Here is a 26,386-nt window from a genome sequence, read left to right as displayed (position 1 = left end):
AAAGATTGCAAAACACTTTATTTCCATCACATATGTTCCAAGACTTGTGTTCAGTATCCAGGAATGTGTTAAATACTAACATAGTGTTTCATTTACATGTGAGTGAAACCTGGGTGAAGAGCCAGGGTTTCTCTCCCCAATCCCCCTTAGAATGCTTGTCCTGCAGTCAGAGTGCAAAACACCCTCTTGAAGCAGACACCATCACTGAACTCCCGCTGGGTCCTGGGCCCTGCTCTTCCTGCTGTTAGCCCAGGCCAAGGAGCAATAAGGGAACTGCTTAGGCGGGGTCTGAGGGTAATGGGGGCCTAGGGGCCACACAGGGGCGGGTGCTACCAGGAAAGGTATAGCCTCCCTGCTGTCAGGTGCAAGCCCATCACTGCTTGAAAATAACCTTGCACAGGGTCCTTCCTCATTCTTTCCTCTTGCTTTTTGTTTATGAGATGAATGGCTCTTCCACTGTGGTTTTAGGGGCAGTGGGGAGGCAGGGAGCTATTTGGGAACAGCCTGGAGAGCTGACCCTGCAGAATCTCCCAGAAGCCTTGGTGTGGCTATGAGTACCCAGGCTGTAGAAATCCCAGATGGGCCTGTTCCAGGCCTCTCCCCAACTCCAGCCTGCAGGTTCAGCTTCTTGGCACTGAAAACACTACTAGGGGAAGCAAGAGTCCGGGCTTCTACTTGGCCTCTACCCACCAGGGCTTGGACTCTGGACCTGCCCCAGCTTGGTCATGATTTCTGGGACCGCAGGGCTCTGGCCCTGGAATCACGTAGGAGTGCAGAGAGCCCTTCTCTGATCCCAGCACACAAACCTTCTCACATCAGCCCTCAGTTTCCAGGATTTCAGCCCCTAGGATGCCTGGGCCAGGACAGGAGAAGGAGGAGCAGAGGGTGGTGTTTCCGGCTCCAAGAAAGGCTTCGTGACCTTGGCCTTGTCACTTGGCTTCCCTGAGCCTCAGTTTCCTTGTCTGAAAAAGTGGAGTGATCATCTCGATTTCTCAGGTCAACTGTGGGGTTGAAATAAGATATTGGTGGTGACAGGGCCTGTCACAGTGGGAGGCATCAGTGGTGGCTTCCTTTTCCACTGTGAAATCCTGGGCCAGCTGGTCAGCCACGCAGGGCAGCACCCAGTAGCGAGGGAGGAGAGGCCCGTGTGCTAAGGTTGCTTCCTGAGCCCGAAGAAGGGGCCAACGCAGCTCCAGAGACCAGGTTAGAAGTGGACTTGAGAGAGGCGAGCAGAGGAAAGGCCAGGAGAGGGTGAGGGCTGGGATCCACACCCAGCCCTTGCCAAGCAGCCGCTGAGAGAGCAGGTTTGTGCTCCCTGCTCTGCAGACATGCAAGCCCCAGGTCAGAAGAAGGGTTGTTGGGAGAGGACTTCAGCTTCCCTCTGGTGGGATGCTCCAGCTCGAGGGGCTGTGGAGGGGCAGTTTGGGCTGTGAGGCTGGGCTGGAGGGCATTGAGCTTACAGGAAGACCCCTGCAGGCTGGAACCAGTGTGTGAGGCAAACAGGAGAGGGCTGGGGGACAGTTGGACAGGAGGTTCAGCAACCACAGTGGGGCCAAGGGACAGTGAGGGCAGACGGGACTGGAGGAGGCTGGGGGAATCATGAGGCTGTGGACCTGGAGAGAGCGGCTGAGCTGGGGAACAGGAGTCCGGGGTCTGGAACAGCTCCAGCTGCTCCTGGCAGCCATGTTGTCCCTGTGGGCCAGGGCCCAGGAGCCCCTCAGCCTGGTCCCAGCAGCCCGGGAGCCCTGGAGCTGAGCAGGAGGCACAGTCCATGGGGCACAGGCGCTCATGCACGTGCAGGGTCTGGCTCCACCACGCCAGCTCGGCCTGAAGGGCCTGGATCTCCTTCCTCAGGGCGAGGTTGTCTTTCTCCAGAGACTCGTGCTGCTGCAGAGAAGCAGATGGAAGGGGCGGGGAACCTCAGCCAGTGTCAGGAGCCCTGCATTAGCCTTGGCCCCTTCCAGGGTTCTCAACTTCAGGAGACAGATGCCACCACCATTGGAATAGCCAAGTGGGGTCTCTTGGCCACTCTCTGGTCAGCCCTTCATAACCACCTACCAAGTCTCCCCTGTCCCACCCCCTGAGGGGGCTCAGATCCACCTGCTTTCATCCCACCGCTAGTGCCCTAGAGCCAGTGCCATTTCTCACCTGGTATCTCCATGGGCCTCCAACCCATGTGCCCCCCAAACCACCTATTCCCTCGCCCACAGGAGCCATTCAGCAACCGTGTCATTAATTGCAGGTTAAAGCCCTTTAGAGGCACCCACCAAATTCCCTGTGGTAGAATTCCAGGCGTGTGTGGTGGCCGCAGCTCAGACCTCTGGTATTCTCTCTCCCGCCTTCTTTCTTTCTCCCCTCCCTTCCTGACCCTCACATGAACTCTGCTTCCTGGCCACATTTCCTGTTTCCTCTGCCTGGACACCCTTCCGCCGCCCTTCCCCGTGCAAATCCCAACAGGGCCTTCCCGTGGCAACTTTGATGTCATTCTGTCCTAGATTGCTTATTGCCAGTGCCAGATCTTTTGAGGGCCCAGAACTCGCCCCTACGAGCACTGTGGGAGGATTCAGGAGATTGTTTTACAGGTTGATAGCACGAGTGTGTTCGATTCTGCATCCCTGAATCAGCATTTATTAAGTTCTATTCTGCTGAATGCCGGTTCTGAGAACCCCTGAGACACAATCAATGTGCAGTTCTAAATAACCATTTATGATGACAATAGTAGTAAAAATGCAGAAAGAATTTTATGTCCACATCTCACACAGGGCTGAATACATTGAACAACTTCCTTCAGTCACCCCCCGTCCCCTTTTCTGGACACTTTGAAAGAAGAAGTTGCAAGGGTGTTTTGCATAAAAATGTGGTTTTGGCCCTGGACTCAAAGGTCTTTTTTTTTTTTTTGAGACAGAGTCTGGCTCTGTTGCCCAGGCTGGAGTGCAGTGGCTCGATCTCAGCTCACTGCAAGCTCCACCTCCCGGGTTCATGCCATTCTCCTGCCTCAGCCTCCTGAGTAGCCAGGATCACAGCCACCACGCCCGGCTAATTTTTTGTATTTTTAGGAGAGACGGGGTTTCACCATGTTAGCCAGGATGGTCTCAATCTCCTGACCTCATGATCCGCCCACCTCAGCCTCCCAAAGTGCTGGGATTACAGGCGTGAGCCACCGTGCCTGGCCCTGGACTCAAAGTTCTAACAGGCCTGAAAGCCACCGGCCCCATTCCCAGACTGGTTTCTGCACGTTGAATGATGAATTTTTTTTTTTTTTTGATACAGAGTCTTGTTTTGTCGCCCAGGCTGGAGTGCAATGGCGCGATCTCAGCTCACTGCAACCTCCGCCTCCTGGGTTCAAATGATTCTCCTGCCTCAGCCTCCCGAGTAGCTGGGACTACAGGTGTGCACCACCATGCCCAGCTAATTTTTGTATTTTTAGTAGAGATGGGGTTTCACCATGTTGGTCAGGCTTGTCTCGAACTCCTGACCTCGTGACCGCCAGCCTTGGCTTCCCAAAGTGCTGGGATTACAGGGGCGAGCCACCGCCCACAGCTGGAATTATGGACATTTCTAAAATGTATCATTAGGTCACCCTTCACCTAAATTCTCCAAAGACCTCCAGGAACTGAGTCACTCACTCATTCATTTATTCATTCATTTGCTACCTTCAGGAGGCTCAAGGAGTGACAATTTCAATTTCGTCCCTTTCCTCTTCCCTGTTTTAGTTTTCCTGACAGGATTTAACACCATCTGACATCCTGACCACTCGAGGGACTTTTTGTCTGTGGGTCTGGCTTCCCCAGGAGAATATAAGCCCTGTGGGGTGAGGCTAGGGTGGGCGTTTGTCTACTGTGTCTACAGCTCTATATCCAGTGCTTAGAACTGTGTCTGGCACACGGGAGACGCTCAATAGGCATTTCCAGAAGGAAGGAATAAACGAATGCATGGGTCTCCTAGGCACCATTCTGAGCACCAGTTCTCACTCTCACCTGGTCTACAGGTTGCTGCTCCCCACGCCTGTGCCAGCACTGTGTCATTTGTTCCCAATGTGTTTTCTGACCTTCATCCTCTGGGAAAACGCCCATTTGTTCTTAAGCTCAGGCTTCATCGCCTTTTTCTTTGTTGTTTTGGCCCTGGACTCAAAGTTCTTTTTTTTTTTTTGAGACGGAGTCTGGCTCTGTCGCCCAGGCTGGAGTGTAGTGGCTTGATCTCGGCTCACTGCAAGCTCCACCTCCCGGGTTCACGCCATTCTCCTGCCTCAGCCTCCTGAGTAGCCAGGATCACAGCCACCACGCCCAGCTAATTTTTTGTATTTTTAGGAGAGACGGGGGTTTCACCATGTTAGCCAGGATGGTCTCGATCTCCTGACCTCATGATCCGCCCGCAGAGTCTCTCTCTGTTGCCCAGGCTGAAGTGCAGTGGCATGACCTCAGCTCATTGCAACCTCTGCCTCCCAGGTTCAAGCAATTCTCCTGCCCCAGCTACTGAGATTGGCTAATTAGCTCCCAAGTCCCTGTAATCCCAGCTACTGGGACTGCCTAATTAGCTACGTGCTTGGCTAATTTTTGTATTTTAGTAGAGATGGGGTTTCACCATGTTGGCCAGGCTGGTCTCGAACTCCTGGCCTCAAGTAATCCACCCACCTCAGCCTCCCAAAGTGCTGAGATTACAGGCGTGAGCCACTGCGCCTTGCTCATCTCCTCTTTAGACCACTCAGTGCCACCACCTATGTGCTATGGACCCTATTGTGTTCCCTCCAAAAATTATATGTCGAAGCCATTATCCCCAATGTGATTACATTTAGAGATAAGGTTCTTAGAAGGTAATTTAGATTAAATGAGGTCCTAGGATAGAGGATAGGGTTCTAATCTGATAGGATTGGTGTCCTTATAAGAAGAGGAAGGGAGACCGGGAGCAGTGGCTGAAGCCTGTAATCCCAGCACAGCACTTTGGGAGGCCGAGGTAGGTGGATCAATTGAGTCCAGGAGTTCAAGACCAGCCTGGGTTACATGGAGAAACTCTGTCTCTACAAAAAATACAAAAATTAGCCAAGTGTGGTGGTGCATGCCTGTAGTCCCAGCCCCTCGGGAGACTGAGGTGAGGAGGATCGCTTAAGCCTGGGAAGCTGAGGTTGCAGTGAGCTAAGATCGTGTACTGTACTCTAACCTGGACAACAGAGCAAGACCCTCTAAAAAAAAAAAAAAAAAAAAAGAGGAAGGGGCCAGGCATGGTAGCTCGTGCCTGTAATCTCAGCACTTTGGGACATGGAGGTGGGAGGATTGCTTGAGCACAGGAGTTCAAGACCAGCCTGGGCAACATAGCAAGACCCCCATCTCTATTAAAAAATAAAGAATATGAAGACATAAAAAAGAAAGAATAAATAAATAATAAATGAATAAAAAATTAAAACAAAAAGGAGGGGGCCAGGTGCGGTGGTTCACGCCTGTAATCCCAGCACTTTGGGAGGCTGAGGCAGGCAGATCACTTAAAGCCAGGAGTTTGAAACCAGCCTGGCCAACATGGTGAAACCCCACCTCTGCTGAAAAACAAAAATTAGCTGGGCGTAGTGGCGCATGCCTGTAATCCCACCTACTCAGGAAGCTGAGGCCGGAGAATCACTTGAACCCAGGAGGCAGAGGTTGTAGTGAGCCAAGTGGCGCCACTGCACTCCAGTCTGGGCAACAGAGTGAGACTCTGTCTCAAAAGCAACAACAACAACAAAAACCCCAAAAAGGAGAGGAAGGGAAAGAGATCACTCTGTCCTCTCATGTGCACTGGGAGGCCATAAGCACACAGTGAGAAGGCAGCCACTTACAAGTCAGGAAGAGCACCCTCACCCGGAACCGAATTGGCCGGCGCCTTGATCTTGGACTTCCCAGCCTCCAGAACTGTGAGAAATAAACGTCTGTTGTTTAAGCCACCATCTATGGTATTTTCAGATGAGCATGAAGCTCAGTAAAGGAAGCAACTTGAAACTGGGACTGGAAACCCCGCCCATTTTAACCCTGAACCACAGTTCTCACAGTATGGTCTTGGCCACCTCCTGAACTCTGACCCCTGAGTGGTTAATCACAGATTACCATGCAGGTCCTTGGGCCCCACCTGGCCTCATGAGGTGGGAGCTGGCAGAGGAAGAATAATCCACTTTTTTTTTTTCTTCTACAGACAGGGTCTCAATCTGTTGCCCAGGTTGGATGCAGTGGTGCAATCATGGCTCACTGCAGCCTTGAACTTCTGGGCTCAAGCGATCCTCCTGTCTCAGTTTCCTGAGTAGCTGGGACTACAGGTGTGCACCACCATGCCCAGCTAACTATTTTTTAATTTTTGTAGAGACAGAGTCTCGCTATATTGCCCAGACTGGTCTTGAACTCCTGAGCTCAAACAATCCTCCAGCCTCAGCCTCCCAAAGTGCTAGGATTACAGGCGTGAGCCACTGTGACCAGCCTAGAATCTGCATTTTAACCAGTGTCTCAGCTGGCCATTGTGTTGGGGTCTCCCTGTTTGCCTGCACTTCCTGTCTTCCTTGCCTGAGACTGCAGACACCTTAGGACAAGGCTGGGCTGAGGATAACCCTTTGTGTCCCTGGATCCTGGTGTGTACCTGGTACATGGTTTGTACTCAACACCCAGAACTTTCCAAATCTCAGCCACAGGACCCTTTCCTCATCCCAAACCCAGGTGACCTAGAAAAATGCAGGAGTTGGGGAAAGTCTGCTCACAGGTGGGGTGGAGAAGGGGTGACCGGGCCGGTAAGTGGAGTCAGAGACAAGGAAAAGGGTTGTCCGCACCTGGTGCAGGGCGTCTGCCTTGTCTGTGTGCTTCTGCCGGCTTCGCTGGGCGGCTGCCCGGTTCTTCTGCTTCTTCAGCTGCCTTTGCTGCTCCTCAGGGTCCTGAGGGGCACGAGGCAGAGGACTCAGGGGGCGCGGTCAGGCCTTGTGCCCTCCATCCTGGCCTGCCATTTGTAAAGCCAAGTCTTTCCCCTTGAGTCAAGTTCCCAAGGGTCTTTGTTCTCCCAGAAGCTCCCTTGGCACCCCTAGAGCAGGCACTGCACACCGTGTTGGAATGCCAGCCTCACTCCGTGTCCTGCTCATAGCTCACGTGGAGGGTGGGAGGGCAAACAGGGAAGATGGGAAGCCTGAGATTCAAATTCAGACAGAGCTGACTTCAAACACCACATTCTTTTTTCTGTTTTTTTTTAAGACAGAGTCTCGCTCTATTGCCCAGGCTGGAGTAGTACAGCGGCACAATCTTGGCTCACTGCAACCTCTGACTCCCGGGTTCAAGCAATTCTCCTGCCTTAGCCTCCCAAGCAGTTGGGACTACAGGAGCCTGCCACCATGCCTGGCTAATTTTTGTATTTTTAGTAGAGATGGGGTTTCATCATGTTGGCCAGGCTGGTCTCAAACTGATCTCGAGCTCCTGACCTCAGGTGATTCACCAGCCTTGGCCTCCCAAAATGCTGGGATTACAGGTGTGAGCCACCGCGCCCAGCCAAGCCCCACATTCTTGAACCCAATTGCCCCATCCCTGCAATGGAAGCACTACAGCAGAGGGGTAAAGCCCATGCGGCAGGCAGCCCAGAGCTGGCGTGGCATAAAGCTCAGCTTCCATTCTTCTCACTGCCATGATTTCCACACCAAGGTGTGAACTTCCCTGTGAGCTCCATGAGGGCAGATGTTCCCTGTGCCCAGCCCAGCTCAAGCCCAAAGCAGATATTCACTTACTCAACAAACATGTATAAGCTCCTACTATGTTCCAGGCAATAAGCTAGGGGGACACAATAGCAAACAAAATACACACAAATGCCTGTCCTCAAATTGCTCACATCGCAGTGGGGTGGTAGCGAAGGATGAATGAATGAAGGGTTTACTCTGGTGGAAGAGTGGACTCAAAGGTTGACAGTTGTGACCACCTTGTACCCTGGGGTGAATGAAACTTAGATAAAATATTTTACCTAAATGTCCAGAGCTCTGCAAAGTCAGAGCAAGAGGGACTGTTGGAGAGCTCACAGCCCAGCCCTCTCCCCCAAGTCTCTCTGGGGCATGTTGTTTGAGGGTAAGGACCTCAGGCAAGGCCCTGGCCACCCTGGCCGCAAATTCTGAATGCTCCTAGGCTCCTGCCACAGCTCCACCCTGGCCATATGCTCCCTGGGGCCATGTCCATGCCAGGCTCACTGTAACACTGGGGCACCAAGAGACTAAAGGCTGAGACAGGACCCATGGAGAGTGAATGGGGCTCCTGTGAGATGGGCAGAGCCTCCAAGGGAAACCATGGCCCAGGGAATATTTTTATTTTATTTTATTTTATTTTAGAGACAGAGTCTCTCTCTGTCACCCAGGCTGGAGTGCAGTGGCATGATCTCGGCTCACTGCAACCTCCACCTCCCAGGTTCAAGCAATTCTCCTGCCTCAGCCTCCTGAGTAACTAGGATTACAGGCATGCACCACCACGCCCAGCTAATTTTTGTACTTTTAGTAGAGACGGGGTTTCACCATGTTGGCCAGGATGGTCTCAATCTCCTGAACTCAGGTGATCTGTCCGCCTCAGCCTCCCAAAGTGCTGGGATTACAGGTGTGAGCCACCGAGCCTGGCCTATTTTATTTTATTGAGACAGAGTCTCTCTCTGTCGCCCATGCTGGAGTGCAGTGGCACAATCTCAGCTCACTGCAACCTCCATCTCCCGCGTTCAAGCAGTTCTCCTGCCTCAGCCTCTCGAGTAGCTGAGACTACACACGTGCCCTGCCAAACCCGGCTAATTTTTGTATTTTCAGTAGAGACGGGGTTTTGCCGTGTTGCCCAGGCTGATCTTGAACTCCTGGCCTCATGTTATCTGTCTGCCTCGGCCTCCCAAGGGGCTGGGATTACAGGCGTGAGCCACCACGGCCAACCGGCCTGGGTTATATGGAGAAGGAAGGAAAGGCTGCTGTGAGGGTAGTGAGGGGGGACCAGGTACGTTAGGGGAGAGCAAGTACACAGAGGTCAAGTTCTAAACCAAAGGCTGGACCTGCAATGTGAGAGCTGGAAACAACTCATTCCAATCCCGACTTCAGGGGAGGAAAGTGAGGCCCAGAGAGGGGCATGCAGAGCCGTCTGTCACACTGCTAAGAGTATGGAGCTGGGACTAGGAGCTCCTGACTGCAGCCCTCACTGCCTGGGCACTGAGAACCCTTGGGATGCTCCCCTTCTCACCCCCGATCCCCAATCCCCTGTACTCACTGTCCCGGTCAGCAGCCCATTGCCCCTGCAGAGGTGCATGGCTTAGGCAGGGAAGCAGAGTCGTCCCTCAGCAGCTGTGACTTCTCAGTGCCCTCTGGAGGCCTAAGGAACTGGTGGCTCTTTAAATCCCCAGTGGCCACTCCGCCCCCAGAGGGCCAAGTTTCAGTTTCTCCTAAAGCCACCAGTTGCTCAGAATCCCTGGCTCAGGCTTGTTCACGTGGTTAGAATTTCCTAACATGAACTGGTCTTCCGGTTGGGCCCCTTCTCTGGAAAGAGGATGGTGGAGGGTGGAGAGGAGGGAAGACCAAAGGCCAGGTGTGAGGAGGGTGTTCCGGGGGAGGGAGGGCAGGCAGCCAGGGACTGAGATGAGAGGAGAAGCCAGTGGGGACTGAGGCTCATGTGGGGTAGACAGCCCTTGAGCTCTGGAATTGGAACTGGATCACAGCCCACATTGGAGCTGTCCAGCTTTCAGAAAGTGACTCTCCTTCTCTGAGCCCTAGTTTTCTCATCCGTAAGGGCTGCAGGATGGTACAACTACCCACTCCCAGGCTCATTACAGGAACTAAGCCAGATAATACAACCACCCCCAAACCTTCTGAGACCACTATGGAAGCATGTCTGCAAAAATAAGCAATGGCCGTTGGATAGAACAGATGGATACATTACTGTTTTCGTACAACAGACTGCGTAGCAGTGGAAAGATGGATGTCCAGTGGTTAGGAGCCCAACTTCCAAGCTACGTGACTTGGGTTCGTAATTTCATCTGTGTTTCTGTTTCCAAATCTGTAAAGTGGGGATAAAAACAATTTTGTTACGCCAGATGCAGTGGTTCATGCCTGTAATCCAAGTACTCTGGGAGGCCAAGGCAGGAGGATCACTTGAGCTCAGGAGTTTGAGACCAGCCTGGACAACATGGCAAGACCTTATCTCTACTAAAACAACAACAAAAAAAATTAGCTGGGCATGGTGGCACACACCTGTATTCCCAGTTACTCAGGAGGCTGAGATGGGAGATCACTTGAGCCCAGGAGTTCAAGGCTGCAGTGAGTTATAATCTTGCTATTGCACTCCAGCCTGGGCAATACAAGACCTTGTTTCAAAAAATTAATTAATTAAAAATTAAAAAATAAAGACCTAGCAAACCCTGAAGCCCCAGGCATATCTGCATGGTTGCTGTATCTCTAAGAGGGACCACACTTGGATGGGGCATCTGTTTGGGGGCCAGAGAGGCCAGTAATTCCTGTCCAAGAACAGCATGCACGCAGTCTGTAGAGTCCTATGGTCTGGTGACTAGAGCATCTTGGGGTTGTACCTGAGACCTGAGGGTTCATGGCTGATGATGTGGGGTCACAAGAATGGCAAATACAGGTATGATCTTCTGATAGGTGATGGTGGCTGGAATGTTGTTTTTTTTTTTTTTTTTTTTAATTTATTATTATTGTACTTTAAGTTGTAGGGTACATGTACATAACGTGCAGGTTTGTTACATATGTATACTTGTGCCATGTTGGTGTGCTGCACCCATCAACTCATCATTTACATCAGGTATAAGTCCCAATGCAATCCCTCCCTGGAATGTTGTTTTAAAGAGTCATGGACACCTCTGAGCTTAGTAAAAAAGAGTACTGCAGTTGATTAGCAATGTCTGCCACACCATGATCGATTAGTGATGTCTGTCATGGGCAGCAATGTGGAGAGTGCAGTCCCCTGCTATCCTTAGAACCAGGCATAAAGCAAGTCTGGGTTTCAGAGTCAAAAGACTTGACTCTCAGTCCTGGCACTCCACTCACCCAGTTTATCACCTGGAGCCTCAGTGTCTTCAAATATATGCTGGCAATTACAAAGAAATGATACCTATTTAACAGTTGTTTTGAAGATGGGAAAGAATGAAATGAGAAGAAAGCTCTTGGGATATTGTAAAGTACTATGCGGCAAGGAATCCCCCTCCTGAGATTTGTGGTGTCATATTCTGGATTCTAAGATTATTAATGCAGGCTCCTAATTTAAAATGCCTGGGTGGGTGGGATTGGGCATAACAGCTGGGCCTTGCCCTCCTAGTTTCTGAGGGGCCTGGGGGCAGAGGCTGAAGTGGGATGCCCCACGCAGTGAGGCCATCCCTGTTTCTCTGAATTATTGTTTCCCAGAAACCAGGAAGGCTGGGGCATCTTGCCTGAGGCAGGCACCTGAAGGGCTCATTAAGCCAGCCTATGAGCTCCCCTGGGAGGATCTGCAGGTGCCTTATGCATGATGTGACTAAGAAGAAACACCCGCACGTGTGTGTGTGTGTGTGTGTGTGTGTAGGGGCTAGTGTCCCCACTCCAGATCCCAGCCCCCACCCCGGACCCCCAATCTTTCTTCTCCAGATCTCAGCTTCTGACAGAGGTGAGACAGCAGGTGTAGCTCTTCCCACAACACCACAGCCCTGGGAGAAGACCAAAGAAGGCAGCATTTATGGCTTCCTAAGGAAGCGGCTGGGAGAGGGAGTGGCAGGGAGGGAGGGAAGGAGGGGGAGTGGGTAATGTTTAACTAGGAATGGCTGTGGGAGACTTCTCCCAGGCTGGTGGGACCATCCAATCTGACCTTGCCTTAGACGGTGTCTCAGTCAGCTCAGGCTGCTATAATGCAATACCAGAAACTGGGTGGCTTAATGACACTTTTATTTCTCGCAGTTCTGAGGGCTGAGAAATCCAAGAGCAAGGTACTGGTAGGTTTAGCTCCTGGCAAGGCCTCTTCCTGGCTGGAAGATGGTGGCACTCCTACCGTGTTCTCAGATAGTCTCTCTGCCTTCTTATAAAGACATTCACCCCATGGTAGGGTCCTACCCTCACGACCTTATCTCAGCCAATTACCTCCTGAAGGCCCCACCTCCAAATACCATCTTACCAAGGGTTGGCACTTCAGTGTGTGAGTTTGCAGGGGACACAAACTTTCAGTCCATAAAAAGAGGGTGAGGAAACTAATGCCCAGAGGGGCAAGGTCACCCCACAGGAGGGGCAGGGCTGCAGGGAGAACACAACCTCTCTCTTCCAGGCCTCAGTCCTGCTCCACACCCTGCTTGGAAAGGCCTAGTCCATTAGTCCAGAGCCAGCAGCCCCAGTGGGTGGAGGGTTGGAGGCCTCCCAAATACCACACCTACCAATGAGCTCCTGCATGGCAGGACTGGTTCTTTGAAGGGTCCTCAGTGCTTCAAACACTGCCTTCACATAATAGACGCTCAGTTAATGAATTAATGAGTTAAAGTCCAGCAGGCAGCTTGCCACCCAGGAACCCCAAAACTTTTCTGAGGAAAGAAACTTTTCGCTCATTCCCACAGGACCTGCTCTGGGTTCCTAGTGGGCTCTCCTCAACCAACTTCATCATTTTACTAGTGAAGAAACTGAGGTAGAGGGAAGAGAAAGTCACACTACTGTTTTGGGAGAAGCCAGGATGCATTTAAGCCCTGTGCCCCCACTTTTTTTTTTTTGAAACAGAGTCCCACTCTGTCACCCAGGCTAGAGTGCAGTGGTGCAATCTTGGCCACTGTGTCCAGCCCCTACCCTGTCCCCATTCTTTCCCACACTTCTGGGGTTAGACAGACGCTCAGATCTCCAGCTGCTGAAGATGACGGCCCTTCAGTCTAGGTCCTTCCACCATGTGCATCCCTCATATTAGGGATTAGGTCATATTAGGCATGGCCTTCTCAGAGCACCTCCAGAAAGCTACAGATGAAAGCAGAAAAAGAGGCCAGTAAGTTGCTGGCAGTGCTGACTGGCTACTGACTTCCCATCCACACCTCAGTGGGAGCCAAGCCTCAGCTGGGAGGAGTTTACAATCCAAGGGTGTGTGGGACACGCCTGTTGAGGAAGGCACTTCCTGTCATAGAACTTCCCACTGGGGAGGTCACTTTCTGCTGGGGAGGTCAGGGAAGGATTTCCAGAGCAGGAGCTCTTTTGAAGGGACAATGAAGGATGGGCAGGCTCTATCCTAAGACCTGGAACTTGTTCTTGGGCAAGGTTACTTAACAAACCTCTTTATACCTCATCTGTAAAATGGGGATGATATGTTATAGTGGTTGTCTTTATGGCAAACAGAAACATACAATTTTGTGGGGTTTTTTGTTTGATTTTTGTTTTTGTTTTTGTTTGGAGATGGAGTCTCGCTCTGTCGCCCAGGCTGGAGTGCAGTGGGGCGATCTCGGCTCACTATAAGCTCCGCCTCCCGGGTTCACACTATTCTCCTGCCTCAGCCTCCTGAGTAGCTGGGACTACAGGTGCCCGCCACCATGCCCGGCTAATATTTTGTATTTTTAGTAGAGATGGGGTTTCACCATGTTAGCCAGGATGGTCTTGATCTCCTGACCTCGTGATCTGCCTGCCTCAGCCTCCCAAAGTGCTGGGAATACAGGCGTGAGCCACTGCGCTCACCTTGTTTTTTTATTTTTATTTTATTTTTATTTTGAGATGGAGTTTCACTCTTGTTGCCCAGGCTGGAGTGCAATGGCACGATCTCGGCTTACCGCAACCTCTGCCTCCCAGGTTCAAGCAATGCTCCTGCCTCAGCCTCCGTAGTAGCTGGGATTACAGGCATGTGCCACCACGCCCGGCTAATTTTGTATTTTTAGTAGAGATGGGGTTTCTCCATGTTGGTCAGGCTGGTCTCAAACTCCCGACCTCAGGTGATCCACCCACCTCGGCCTCCCAAAATGCTGGGATTACAGGCGTGAACCACCACGCCCGGCTTTTTTTTTTTTTTAGACGGAGTCTTGCTCTGTCTCCCACGCTGGAGTGAGGTGATATGATCTCGGCTCACTGCAACCTCCACCTCCTGGGTTCAAGTGATTCTCCTGCCTCAACCTCCCAAGCAGCTGGGATTACAGGTGCAAGCCACCATGCCCAGCTAATTTTTATATTTTTAGTAGAGATGGGGTTTCACCATGTTGGCCTGGCTGGTCTCGAACTCCTGACCTTAGGTGATCCGCCAACCTGAGCCTCCCAAAGTGCTGGGATTATAGGCATGAGCCACCATGCTTGGCCAATGGGGATAATAGAAGGATTTTTTTGTTTGTTTGTTTTTGTTTTGTTTTTTGAGACGGAGTCTCGCTCTGTCGCCCAGGCTGGAGTGCAGTGGCGCGATCTCGGCTCACTGCAAGCTCCGCCTCCTGGGTTTACGCCATTCTCCTGCCTCAGCCTCCTGAGTAGCTGGGACTACAGGCGCCCGCCACCGCGCCTGGCTAATTTTTTGTATTTTTAGTAGAGACGGGGTTTCACCGTGGTCTCGATCTCCTGACCTTGTGATCCGCCCGCCTCGGCCTCCCAAAGTGCTGGGATTACAGGCGTGAGCCACCGCGCCCGGCCATAATAGAAGGATTTAAGTAATTTGTGTAAAGGGCTTAGAACAGTGCACGGCCCACAGTTAAGTCACATAAACATCTGTTAAACTTAACAAAGGCACTCAATACATATCTGATTAATTTTTATTCATGTAACAACAGGCTTGTATTTTGTCCTTCCCTCCTTCCTTCCTTCCCTCCCTCCCTCCCTCCCTCTCTCTCTCTCTCTCTCTTTCTGATGGAGTCTTGCTCTGTCGCCCAGGCTGGAGTGCAGTGGCACGATCTCAGCCCACTGCAACCTCCGCCTCCCGGGTTCAAGCGATTCTCCTGGCTCAGCCTCCTAAGTAGCCGGGACTACAGGCACACACCACCACACCCAGCAAAACTTTTGTATTTTTAGCAGAGACGGGTTTTCACCATGTTGACCAGGCTAGTCTCAAACTCCTGGCCTCAAGTGATCCACCTGCCTCTGCCTCCCAAAGTGCTGGGATTACAGGCGTAAGCCACCACACCCAGCCTTTTTAAAAAATTTTTTTGAGACAGGATTTTGCTCTTGTCACCCAGGCTGGAGTACAGTGGCGCAACCTTGACTCACTGCAAACTCCACCTCCTGGGTTCAAGCAATTCTCCTGCCTCAGCCTCCTGAGTAGTTGGGATTACATACATACACCACCACGTCCCGCTAATTTTTTTTTTTTTTTTTTTGAGACGGAGTCTCGCTGTGTCACCCAGGCTGGAGTGCAGTGGCGCGATCTTGGCTCACTGCAAGCTCCGCCTCCCGGGTTTACGCCATTCTCCTGCCTCAGCCTCCTGAGTAGCTGGGACTACAGGCGCCCGCCACCATGCCCGGCTAGTTTTTTGTATTTTTAGTAGAGACGGGGTTTCACCATGTTAGCCAGGATGGTCTCGATCTCCTGACCTCGTGATCCACCCGCCTCGGCCTCCCAAAGTGCTGGGATTACAGGGTTGAGCCACCGCACCCGGCCAACATCCCGCTAATTTTTGTATTGTTAGTAAAGACAGGGTTTCACCACTTTGGCCAAGCTGGTCTCGAACTCCAGACCTCGTGATCCTCCCGCCTCAGCCTCCCAAGAGACTGGGATTACATGCATGAGCCACCACACCCGGCCGTAAGTGAAGTATTCTCCATGCAGCTGCTCGTGAAACCTTCCCTGGGAGGTAGCAGATATCTGTGTTAGAGGAGTCTCTTTCCCTTATAGATGATCTAAGTTACTACCAAGTCTAGAGTGTACCAGCTTCAGACACGATGCCCAAACGATGTCATCGGGAGTCAGACTCTTCCTCTATTTGTCCTCCGGGCTGGCTACATTCTCAGGCAAAGCCCGCTCATGGCAGTAGGATGACCACCAGAAACACCAGCTTCACAGCACCCCAGCAGGGGCACATCCCCAGCCCCTCCCACTTTCCCAGTAGCTACAACAAAAGTCCCAGGCTTGGCCTTCCTTCGTCTGGCTTGGGTCATGTGCCTATTCCTGACATCAATCACTGTGACCAGGTGAGATTGGCAAGGCCAGGACTTCAAGCCCATCCTGGAGCCCAGGGTTGGGGTCAGCCCCATCTAAACCATAGGGACTAGGGGTGAAGAAGGGGCAGTTCCCCAGGGCATTGGGTACTGTTGGCAGAAGAAGGGTGAGTAGATGCCAGTTGATTTCAGCTCAGCTTCCGACATGAGGAAACTGCCACTCAGCAGCACATCCTGGACCCTGGTCACCTCCCCAGGTTGATAGACTCCAATGCCCCCCTGCCTCTGATACCAAGCCCAGCACTCTTCCTGTCCATTGTTTCACAGCTGCCCAAGATGTGGAAGAAGGTCCCAGCAGTCAGGGACCCGTGGACAGGAAAGCAAGGGCTTGCCAAAGGATGATTCCAGATGTACTGAATGCTGGGCAGAGACAGGGGAAGCCACATCATGGGGACTCCCCAGGGCGTGGGGAGAGAAAAACAGACTTACTTTCAGCACATTGTGCCCAGCACATTTCAGTGCTCATTAAAGATGGAGTCTGGGGCCGGGCGCGGTGGCTCAAGCCTGTAATCCCAGCACTTTGGGAGGCCGAGACGGGCGGATCACTAGGTCAGGAGATCGAGACCATCCTGGCTAACACAGCGAAACCCCGTTTCTACTAAAAACACAAAAAATTAGCCGGGCGAGGTGGCGGCGCCTGTGGTCCCAGCTACTCGGGAGGCTGAGGCAGGAGAATGGCGGGAACCCGGGAGGCGGAGCTTGCAGTGAGCTGAGATCTGGCCACTGCACCCCAGCCTGGGTGACAGAGCGAGACTCCGTCTCAAAAAAAAAAAAAAAAAAGATGGAGTCTGGGCCAGGCACGGTGGCTCACACCTGTAATCCCAGGACTTTGGGAAGCCAAGGTTGGCAAATTAAGAGTTCGAGACCAGCCTGGCCAACCTCGTGAAACCCTGTCTCTACTAAAAATACAAAAATTAGCCAGGCATGGTGGCACATGCCTGTATTTCCAGCTACTCGGGGGGCTGAGGCAGGAGAGTTGCTTGAACCTGGGAGGCAGAAGTTGCAGTGAGCCGAGATTGCACCACTGCACTCCAGTCTCGACAACAGAGACTCCGTGTTAAAAAATAAAAATGAAAAAAGAGTCTGCAAATAGCTGGGCCTCCCAGGAACTAAGTGACTTCCCCAGGGCTCTATGGGGCTCTTCACTGCCTGGTCCTCAGTGCATCTTCCCACGCTCACTCCCCTCCCCAACCCCCACTCCTGCTGGCTCTTTGCCACCTCCAATGCCTTGTGCTTCTGAGTCTCTGCCATTCCTTTAATGTACTTGCACATCTTTCCAGGAAGTGGTCTGGAACTTCTGGAAATGGGCAGGCAGTATAAATTATAAACAGCTGAGCTCTGAAGAGTCTGAGAGCATCCCAGGGCTTTGTTTGCAAATGGCAGTTGCGACCATAGCTCCTGGATTTTCCCAGGCAGTGGAAGCCCCGAAAAGACCAGGGTTCAATCCTCGCTCTGTCCTGCTACTGTGTGAGCTTGGACAAGGCCCTTGGTTTTTCTGGGTTCTCACTGTCCTTGTCTGTAAAATGGTGTTAATTCCCTCACTTTGCCAGGGCTGCCCTGATGACTGAAACAAGGTATGGAAAGTGGTCACCAGTGACCTCAGACAGGATAAGTCCTTTGCTCTTGTCCTAGTTACCCCTAAAGACGGGAGGGCCTCATGCGGAGGCTGGTGCCAGGGAGTGGCCAGCCAAGCTCATGGAGCAAGGGACTGGAGGGCTGGCTGGGGTGCAGTGGGGTGGGAAATGAAGCCCAACCCAGGCTAGCTAGTGACTTGAAATGCAACAGACAAGACGGCGCTGCCCTTGGCAGAACCAGCACCCAGGGTGCAGGAGAGCTTTGACCACACAGGTCAGCAGTCAGTCACCCTCAGAGGACTCCAGAGATTCTCCAGTTTGTTTTGCAACTGGGGAAACTGAGGCCTGGCAAGAAGAGGGGAACTGGCCAAGTACAAGGAGGCAGCGGAGACAGGCAAACCCAGGTTCTGCTGCAGCCTCCCTGTGCTCTTCTCATGTTATTCCTCACTGATCCAATGTGGGGAAAAGAAAGAAAGATCAGCCTGTTACTGTGTCTATACAGAAAGAAGCAGACATAAGAGACTCCATTTTGTTCTGTATTTGAGATGCTGGTAATCTGTGACCCTACCCCCAACCTTGTCCTTGCAAGAGACATGTGCTGTGGTGACTCAAGGTTTAAAGGATTTTGGGCTGTGCAGGGTGTGCTTTGTTAAACAAGTGCCTGAAGGCAGCTTGCTGGTTAAAAGTCATCACCATTCTCTTAATCTCAAGTACCCAGCCACACGTACACTGCCAAAGGTCGCAGGGACCTCTGCCTAGGAAAGCTAGGTATTGTCCAAGGTTTCTCCCCATGTGGTAGTCTGAAATGTGGCCTCGTGGGAAGGGAAAGACCTGATCGTCCCCCAGCCTGACACCCGTGAAGGGTCTGTGCTGAGGAGGACCGGTACAAGAGGAAAGAAGGCTTCTTGGCGGATGTTGGCGGTTGAGATAGAGAAAAGCATCTGTCTCCTGCCCGTCCCTGGGCAATGGAACATCTCGGTGTAAAACCCGATTGTATGTTCTGTTTACTAAGAAAGGAGAAAACCACCTTAGGGCGAAAGGCGGGACTTGCTAGCAATGCTGCTCTTTATGCACTAAAAAGGTTTATGGAGATGTTTGCATCTGCATATCAAGGCACAGCACTTTTCCTTAAACTTATTCATGTCACAGAGAACTTTATTCATATGTCTTACTGCTGACTTTCTCCCTATAATGATCCTATTATCCTGCCGCTTCCTTTTCTTTAATACTGAGGGGACTCAGAGACCGGTGCGGGCGTGGGTCTTCTGTATGCTAAGCGCTGGTCCCCTGGGCCCACTTTTTCTTTCTCTATACTTTGTCTCTGTGTCTTATTTCCTTTCTCAAGTCTCTTGTTCCACCTAACGAGAAACGCCCACAGGTGTGGAGAGGTAGGCCACCCCTTCAATCCAACAAACATCCTGGGGCCTGGAGTGGAAATAACAGGGGCACAGGACACCCTTAGAGGGCAGGGAGCATTTGTACCTGTTGTGGGTCTGCAGGAGCAGGACTGATTCCCAGAAGCCCCAGACCAGGGTCCCAGGAGCTGGAAAGGGAGCCCCATCCGGAAGAAAGTCTGGGGATGGGGTTCTCTAGAGAGCTGAGTTCACCTGCAGCTCACGTGCACCAAGCTTCAATGTCTCAGACAGCCTTGTGCCCTCTCTGGACCTGTTTCCTCATGTGTAAAATGAAGGAACTTAACCAGGCGCTGTGGCTCACACCCTATAATCCCAGCACTTTGGGAGGCCAAGGCAGGAGGATTACTTGAGCCCAGGAGTTCAAGACCAACCTGGGCAACACGGCAAGACCCCATCTCTGACAACAACAACAACAACAACAACAACAACCACCCCAAAAATGAAAACAAAAATTAGCTGGGCATGGTGGCGTGAGCCTACAGTACCAGCTACTCAGGAGGCTGAGATGGGAGGATCACTTGAGCCTGGGAGGCAGAGGTTGCAGTGAGCTGAGATCACATCACTGCATTCCAGCCTGGGAGACAGAGCAAGATCGTGTCTCAAAATAAATAAAATAAAATGAAGGAACTTGACAATGACTTCTCAGGGTCCTTCTTGCTGTGCGGGAGGCCAGGGCCTGCCTGTACCTCTTGGGAGGCTTTTTTCTAAACAAGGGACTAGCAATGAACCGAGGTTGGTGCTGCAGACAGAGACCTGGGTGCCTCCCCCAGCACTGCCACCTGCCTTCCACTCTGGGGCTGAGTCTTCCCTTCCCCGGCACCCATGGGGAGGGGTACCTATGAGATGCCCCCCCCCTTTTTTTATTTTTGAGTCGGAGTCTCGGTCTGACCCCCAGGCTGGAGTGCAGTGGCCCGATCTCGGCTCACTGCAAGCTCTGCCTCCCAGGTTCACGCCATTCTCCTGCCTCAGCCTCCCAAGTAGCTGGGACTACAGGCGCCCGCCACCACGCCCGGCTAATTTTTTGTATTTTTAGTAGAGACAGGGTTTCACCATGTTATCCAGGATGGTCTCGATCTCCTGACCTTGTGATCCACCCGCCTCGGCCTCCCAAAGTGCTGGGATTACAGGCGTGAGCCACTGCGCCCAGCCGAGGTGCCCTTTTTCTTTTTTCTTTTTTTTTTTGAGATGGAGTCTCACTCTGTCGCCCAGACTGGAGTGCAGTGGCACGATCTTGGCTCACTGTAACCTCTGCCTCCCGAGTTCAAGCAATTCTCCTGCCTCAGCCTCCCAAGTAGCTGGGATTACAGGTGCCCAGCACCATGCCCAGCACCACATCCAGCTATTTTTTTTATTTTTAGTAGAGATGGAGTTTTGCCATGTTGGCCAGGGTGGTCTCAAACTCCTGATCTCAGGTGATCCACCTGCCTCGGCTTCCCCAAGTGCTGGGATTACAGGCATGAGCCACCATGCCCAGCCAAGACGCCCTTTTTGATTTGGGGCCGGTGTGGGAGTTGGAATCTGTGGGGATCTCAGAGAGTGGGAGCCGGGTCTGCCACGGTTTGGGGGCTGAGAAACCTGATGGCGAGAACAAGCCTGGTGAAGCCCTGCTGCTTCCTGTCTGTGTGAGCAGCTAGAAAGCAATTCACAAACCTCTATCCTTATTTCTATCACCCAGCAACTATATCCTGAGCATCTCCTATGTGGCAGGCCCTGCTCTGGGTGCTGCGAGACATCTGTTTTTTAAAAAAGATCCAAGTCCTGCCCTTGTGGCATTTCCATCCTAGGGAGGAGCAGGGAGACAATAATTCTATTAAGTGAATTATCTAGTCTGGTGGGAGTCCACAGGTACCACAGGGAAAAGAGAGCTAGGTAAGGGCCGTGGGGAGTGTGGGGTGGGAGATTTCACATGTAAATAGTGGGGTCAGACTGAGCCTCATTGAGACATTTGAACAAACAAAAATTGTTTTTGACATTGGATATTTGAGCAAAGAATTGAAGAGGAGAGAGCCATGACAGTGAGGTACTGGCTGGGGTCGGGGGCAGAGTGGTGTAGTGGACTCCCGGGACTGGCAGGGTCGAGGGAGCAAGAAATTGGGGTGGAGGCCACGGGCCATTCACGCAGGGGCTCTTAGGCCAGTGAGAACCTTGGGCTTTTACTCTGAAAGATACAGAGAGCACCAGAGGGCTCTAAGCAGAGGAGAATGTGATCTGATGCAGAGGTTAAAAGGGTCCCTGGTCGGGCATGGTGGCTCACACCTGTAATCCCAGCATTTTGGGAGGCCGAGGCAGGAGGATCACTTGAGGTCAGGAGTTCAAGACCAGCCTGGCCAACATGATGAAACCCTGTCTCTATTAAAAATACAAAAATTAGCCAGACGTGGTGGCGCATGCTTGGGAGGCTGAGGTGGGAGGATCATTTGAACCCAGGAGGTAGTGGCTACAGTGAGCCGAGATTGCACTGCTGAGCAAGACTCCATCTCAGGCCTGGCACGGTAACTCACACCTGTAATCCCAGCACTTTGGGAGGCGGATGTGGGCGGATCACCAGAGATCAGGAGTTTGAGACCAGCCTGGCCAACATGGCGAAACCCTGTCTCTACCAAAAACACAAAAATTAGCTGGGCGTGGTGGTGGACGCCTGTAATCCCAGCTACTTGGGAGGCTGAAGCAGGAGCCACTGCACTCCAGCTTAGGCAACAGACTGAGATTGCATCTCAAAATAATAATAATAGCAATAATAAATAAAAATAAATAAAAAATAAAAGGGTTGACCGAGCACTGTGGCTCATGCCTGTAATCCCAGCACTTTGGGAGGCCAAGGTAGGTGGATCACCTGAGGTCAGGAATTCAAGACCAGCCTGGCCAACATGGTGAAGCCCCATCTCTACTAAAAATACAAAAATTAGCCAGACATGGTGGCTCATGCCTGTAATCCCAGCTACTCTGGAAGCTGCAGCACGAGAATCACTTGAACCCGGGAGGCAGAGGTTGCAGTGAGCCAAGATCACGCCACTGCACTCCAGCCTGGGCGACAGAGTGAGACTCTGTCTCAATAAATCAATAAAAATAAAAAGGTCTCTGTGCCTTGGAGCAGGTGAGCAAGGAAGCTGGTCAGGAGACTGCTGCAGCGATCCAGGTGAGTGGGGGGGTCTGTCACATGGAGAGAAGAGGGGTACCTGCCTCTCAGGTTCCAGAGTAAGGGCACAGCAGGACACAGGCAGCCAGAGGCAGCAGTTTCTCCTGCATTCATTCACCAGGCTCAGCCCCATAGAGGCAGGAAGCATCCAGCACAGGCAACAGGTGAGGTGGACGAGCACGTGGCTGTTGGAAGAGCTCAGATTTTCAAGTCCTTTCTACCTCTGAAGGTTCTGGAATAGCTTGCAGATGTCATGTGCCCTTGGGGGATGAATAACACCTCCTTTTGTCATCTGGAAATTGGGGAGGATGCCTCTGTTGCCTCCCACACTGGCAGATGGGCTAAGACCTGTAATGAAGATGCTCGAAAACTCTGACTTGTCTTATGAGGCATGCAGCAGTGGCATGCAGGATGTACACACCCACTGAATCATCAGTGACCAGCACTAGGGACCCAGCTGTCTTTGGATATGTAAAACCTGCAGAGGCTGAGCGCAGCAGCTCACGCCTGTAATCCCAGCACTTTGGGAGGCCGAAGTGGGTGGATCACTTGAACCCAGGAGTTCAAGACCAGCCTGGCCTACATGGTGAAACCCTGTCTCTTCTGAAAATATAAAAATTAGCCAGGCATGGTGGTGCATGCCTGTAATCCCAGCTACTCGGGAGGCTGAGGCAGGAGAATCGCTTGAACCCGAGAGGTGGAGGTTGCAGTGAGCCAAGATCGCACCACTGCACTCCAGCCTGGGTGACAGAGTGAGACTGTCTCAAAAAAAAAAAAAAAAAGACCTACAGGAAGATGAGCGGTAGGAGGGCAGAACTATGGTCTGTATGCAGTTGCCATCTCTGTGCTTCCAGTTCTTTGCTTATTAAGTAGTGGGACAAAACCTACACTTGGGTAAGCTGCCAGCACGTGCTGGTTGGTGCCTCTGTCACAGGCATGTGGTCCAAAAAATAAGACTGGCATCATAGATTGTCTTATCAGAGAGGGAAAACAGGTTTTCTGTCTTCTCATTAAAACTGTGACTTTATCATAAACAATCTAATATAAACAATGTATAAAAGTTTAAAAGAATTAAATAGGCCGGACGTGGTGGCTCACACCTGTAATCCCAACGCTTTGGGAGGCCAAGGTGGGGAGATCACTTGAGCCTAGGATTTTGAGGTTAACCTGGGCAACAAGGTGACCTCAACCCTGTGCTCCAGCATGGGCCTGGGGCCCTGGCCTTGCCAATCTCACCTGGTCACAGTGATTGATGTCAGGAATAGGCACGTGACCCAAGCCAGACCAAGGAAGGCCAGGCCTGGGACTTTCCTTGGAGCTACTGGGAAAGTGGTAGGTGCTGGGGATGTGCCCCCCTGGGGTGCTACTAAGATGGTGTTTCTGGTGGCCGACCCACTCCCATGGGCGGGCTCTGCCTGAGAATGTAGCCAGCCCAGAGGACAGCACATAGAGTAAGAGTTTGACTCCCAGTGACATGGTTTGTGCATTATGTCTGAAGCTGGTGCACTCTAGACTGGGTAGTAATTTAACTTACATCATCTATAAGGGAAAGAGACTCCTCTAACACAGATATCTGCTACCTCCTGGTTCAGGTTTCATGAGCAGCTGCATGGAGAATATTTCACTTGCTGCAACACTGCAGAAAAATAAGGCAAGTCCACAGAGGGCAACAAATGACAGTGAGGGTTAAACAGGGAAAACTAAGAATCCAGAGAACCCAATTTCCCATCTCTTATTGAGACTCCTTTATAAGCATAAGAAATCTGGAGCAATTTACACCAGATATAAGTGCTGCTTGTCACACACGAACACAATCATAACTTGCTCCCTCTTTTTTTTTTTTTTAATTTTCTTTTGAGACAGTCTCATTCTGTCTCATACAGGCTGGAGTGCAGTGGTGCAATCTCTGCAACCTCCACTGCCACCCGCCGCCCCCGGGTTCAAGCGATTCTCATGCCTCAGCCTCCCAAGTAGCTGGGACTACAGGCACGCGTGACCACACCTGGCCAATTTTTTGTATTTTTAATAGAGACGAGGTTTTGCCATGTTGGCCAGGCTGGTTTCAAACTCTTGGCCTCAGGTGATCCACCCAGCTTGGCCTTCCAAAGTACTGGGATTACAGGAAAAGGCCACCATGCCCAGCCTCATCATTATTTAAGAAAAAAAAATTGGGCCGGGCGCGGTGGCTCACGCCTGTAATCCCAGCACTTTGGGAGGCCGAGGCGGGTGGATCACAAGGTCAGGAGATCGAGACCACGGTGAAACCCCGTCTCTACTAAAAAAATACAAAAAATTAGCCGGGTGCGGTTGTGGGCGCCTGTAGTCCCAGCTACTCGGGAGGCTGAGGCAGGAGAATGGCGTGAACCCGGGAGGCGGAGCTTGCAGTGAGCCGAGATCGCGCCACTGCACTCCAGCCTGGGCTGGGCGACAGAGCGAGACTCCGTCTCAAAAAAAAAAAAAAAAAAAAAAAAGAAAAAAAAATTAAAAATTTTAAAAAATAGCTGGGCATGGTAGCATGTGCCTGTGGTCCCAGCTACTTGGGATGCTGAGGTGGGAGGATCATGTGAGCCTGGGAGGACGAGGCTGCAGTGAGCTGTGATCATGCCACTGCACTTCAGCCTGGACGACAGAAAGAGACCCTGTCTCAAAAAAAAAAAAAAAAAAAATTAAAACAGAAACTGTGTGTCTAGAGCAAACTTAAAAATAAATATTTAGATATATAAACAAATAAATAAATAAATAAAATACTTGGGTATACTCCTTCCTAATGCTTAATGGTCAGTAATTCTAATTTAAGCAGAGTCTTCTCCCCCGGCCTTTTTTCATTCTGGTTCCATAATATAGAGTTTTGTTACTTTTGTTATTATTATAAAGGTAACACATGAAATATGATGGCTGATTTAAATGATTTACTTTTTAAAATTAAAACTATAATGCCAAATTTTCAGGCCCGGCACAGTGGGTCACGCCTGTAATCCCAGCACTTTGGGAGGTCAAGATGGGAGGATCACTTGGGGCCCAGAGTTCGAGACCAGTCTGGGCAACGTGGCAAAACCCAGTCTCTACAAAAAATACAAAAATTAGCTGCGTGTGGTGGCACAGACCTTTAGTCCCAGCTACTCAGGTGGCTGAGGTGGGAGGATCACCTGAGCCCAGGGAGATCAAGGCTGCAGTGAGCCGTGACTGTGCCACTGCACTTCAGCCTGGGTGATAGAGTGAGACCCTGTCTCAGAAATAATAATAATAATGTGAGACCCTCTCTCAAAAATAATAATAATAATGCCAAACTTTTCTTTCCAGGTGTTGGGTAAATATGCCTTGGTAAAAGGCTCTAGATCTCTCCTCAGGTTACAAGCCACTTACTCAGCCCTAAGAAGTTTCCCCTTCAAAAGCAGGTTTCACAGATGTCACGATTTGGGTATTTTAATTTCACGATTCTTTCTTGTTAAAAAAAAAAAAAATACATATATATATATATATTCATATTCACAGTTATATATAACTACAGCTCTATACATCTTCTTTCCTAGTTTTCTTCCAAAGGTATTTCCCAAAGATTTTTTTTTTTTTTTTTTGAGACGGAGTCTCGCTCTGTCGCCCAGGCTGGAGTGCAGTGGCCGGATCTCAGCTCACTGCAAGCTCCGCCTCCCGGGTTCACGCCATTCTCCTGCCTCAGCCTCCGGAGTAGCTGGGACTACAGGCGCCCGCCACCTCGCCCGGCTAGTTTTTTGTATTTTTAGTAGAGACGGGGTTTCACCATGTTAGCCAGGATGGTCTCGATCTCCTGACCTTGTGATCCGCCCGTCTCGGCCTCCCAAAGTGCTGGGATTACAGGCTTGAGCCACCGCGCCCGGCCCAAAGATTTTATTTAAGAGCTCTCTTCTGTTCCTCTGCTTGAAAGTAAAAAAACAGAAAGAAGAAAAGCCAGGCGCATTGGCTCGCACCTGTATTCCCAACACTTTGGGAGGCTGAGGTGGGTGGATCACTTGAGGTCAGGAGTTTGAGACCAGCCTGACCAACATGGTGAAACCCCGTCTCTACTAAAAATACAAAAATTAGCTGGGCATGGTGGTACATGCCTGTAATCCCAGCTATTTGGGAGGCTGAGGCAGGAGAATCGCTTGAACCTGGGAGATGGAGGTTGCAGCGAGCTGAGATTTCACCATCACACTCCAACCTGGGCAACAAAAGCAAAACTTCATCTCAA

The 26,386-nt window shown here is 51.3% G+C and overlaps 1 protein-coding gene across 2 annotated transcripts in view; it reads right to left on the bottom strand.

The window, feature by feature from the left end:
* Nucleotides 1-26,386, bottom strand: part of BATF2 (basic leucine zipper ATF-like transcription factor 2) — a 32,305-nt gene continuing 5,919 nt past the window's right edge. Inside the window, exons 2-5 of one of the 2 annotated variants that reach the window (XM_077962417.1) lie at nucleotides 9,870-9,986; nucleotides 9,204-9,469; nucleotides 6,776-6,877; nucleotides 1-1,887 (exon numbers count right to left, since the gene is read on the bottom strand). In XM_077962417.1, coding sequence (XP_077818543.1) covers nucleotides 1,102-1,887; nucleotides 6,776-6,877; nucleotides 9,204-9,242 — 927 coding nt within the window. In that variant the 5' untranslated portion in view covers nucleotides 9,243-9,469; nucleotides 9,870-9,986 and the 3' untranslated portion in view covers nucleotides 1-1,101. Of the gene's footprint in view, nucleotides 1,888-5,803; nucleotides 5,877-6,775; nucleotides 6,878-9,203; nucleotides 9,470-9,869; nucleotides 9,987-26,386 lie in introns of both variants that reach the window. The other variant, XM_077962418.1, reaches the window with a different exon arrangement.

Source organism: Macaca mulatta, chromosome 14, assembly GCF_049350105.2.
Source record: "Macaca mulatta isolate MMU2019108-1 chromosome 14, T2T-MMU8v2.0, whole genome shotgun sequence".
Lineage (NCBI taxonomy): Eukaryota > Metazoa > Chordata > Mammalia > Primates > Cercopithecidae > Macaca > Macaca mulatta.
This window is presented reverse-complemented; position numbering and strand designations above follow the sequence as displayed.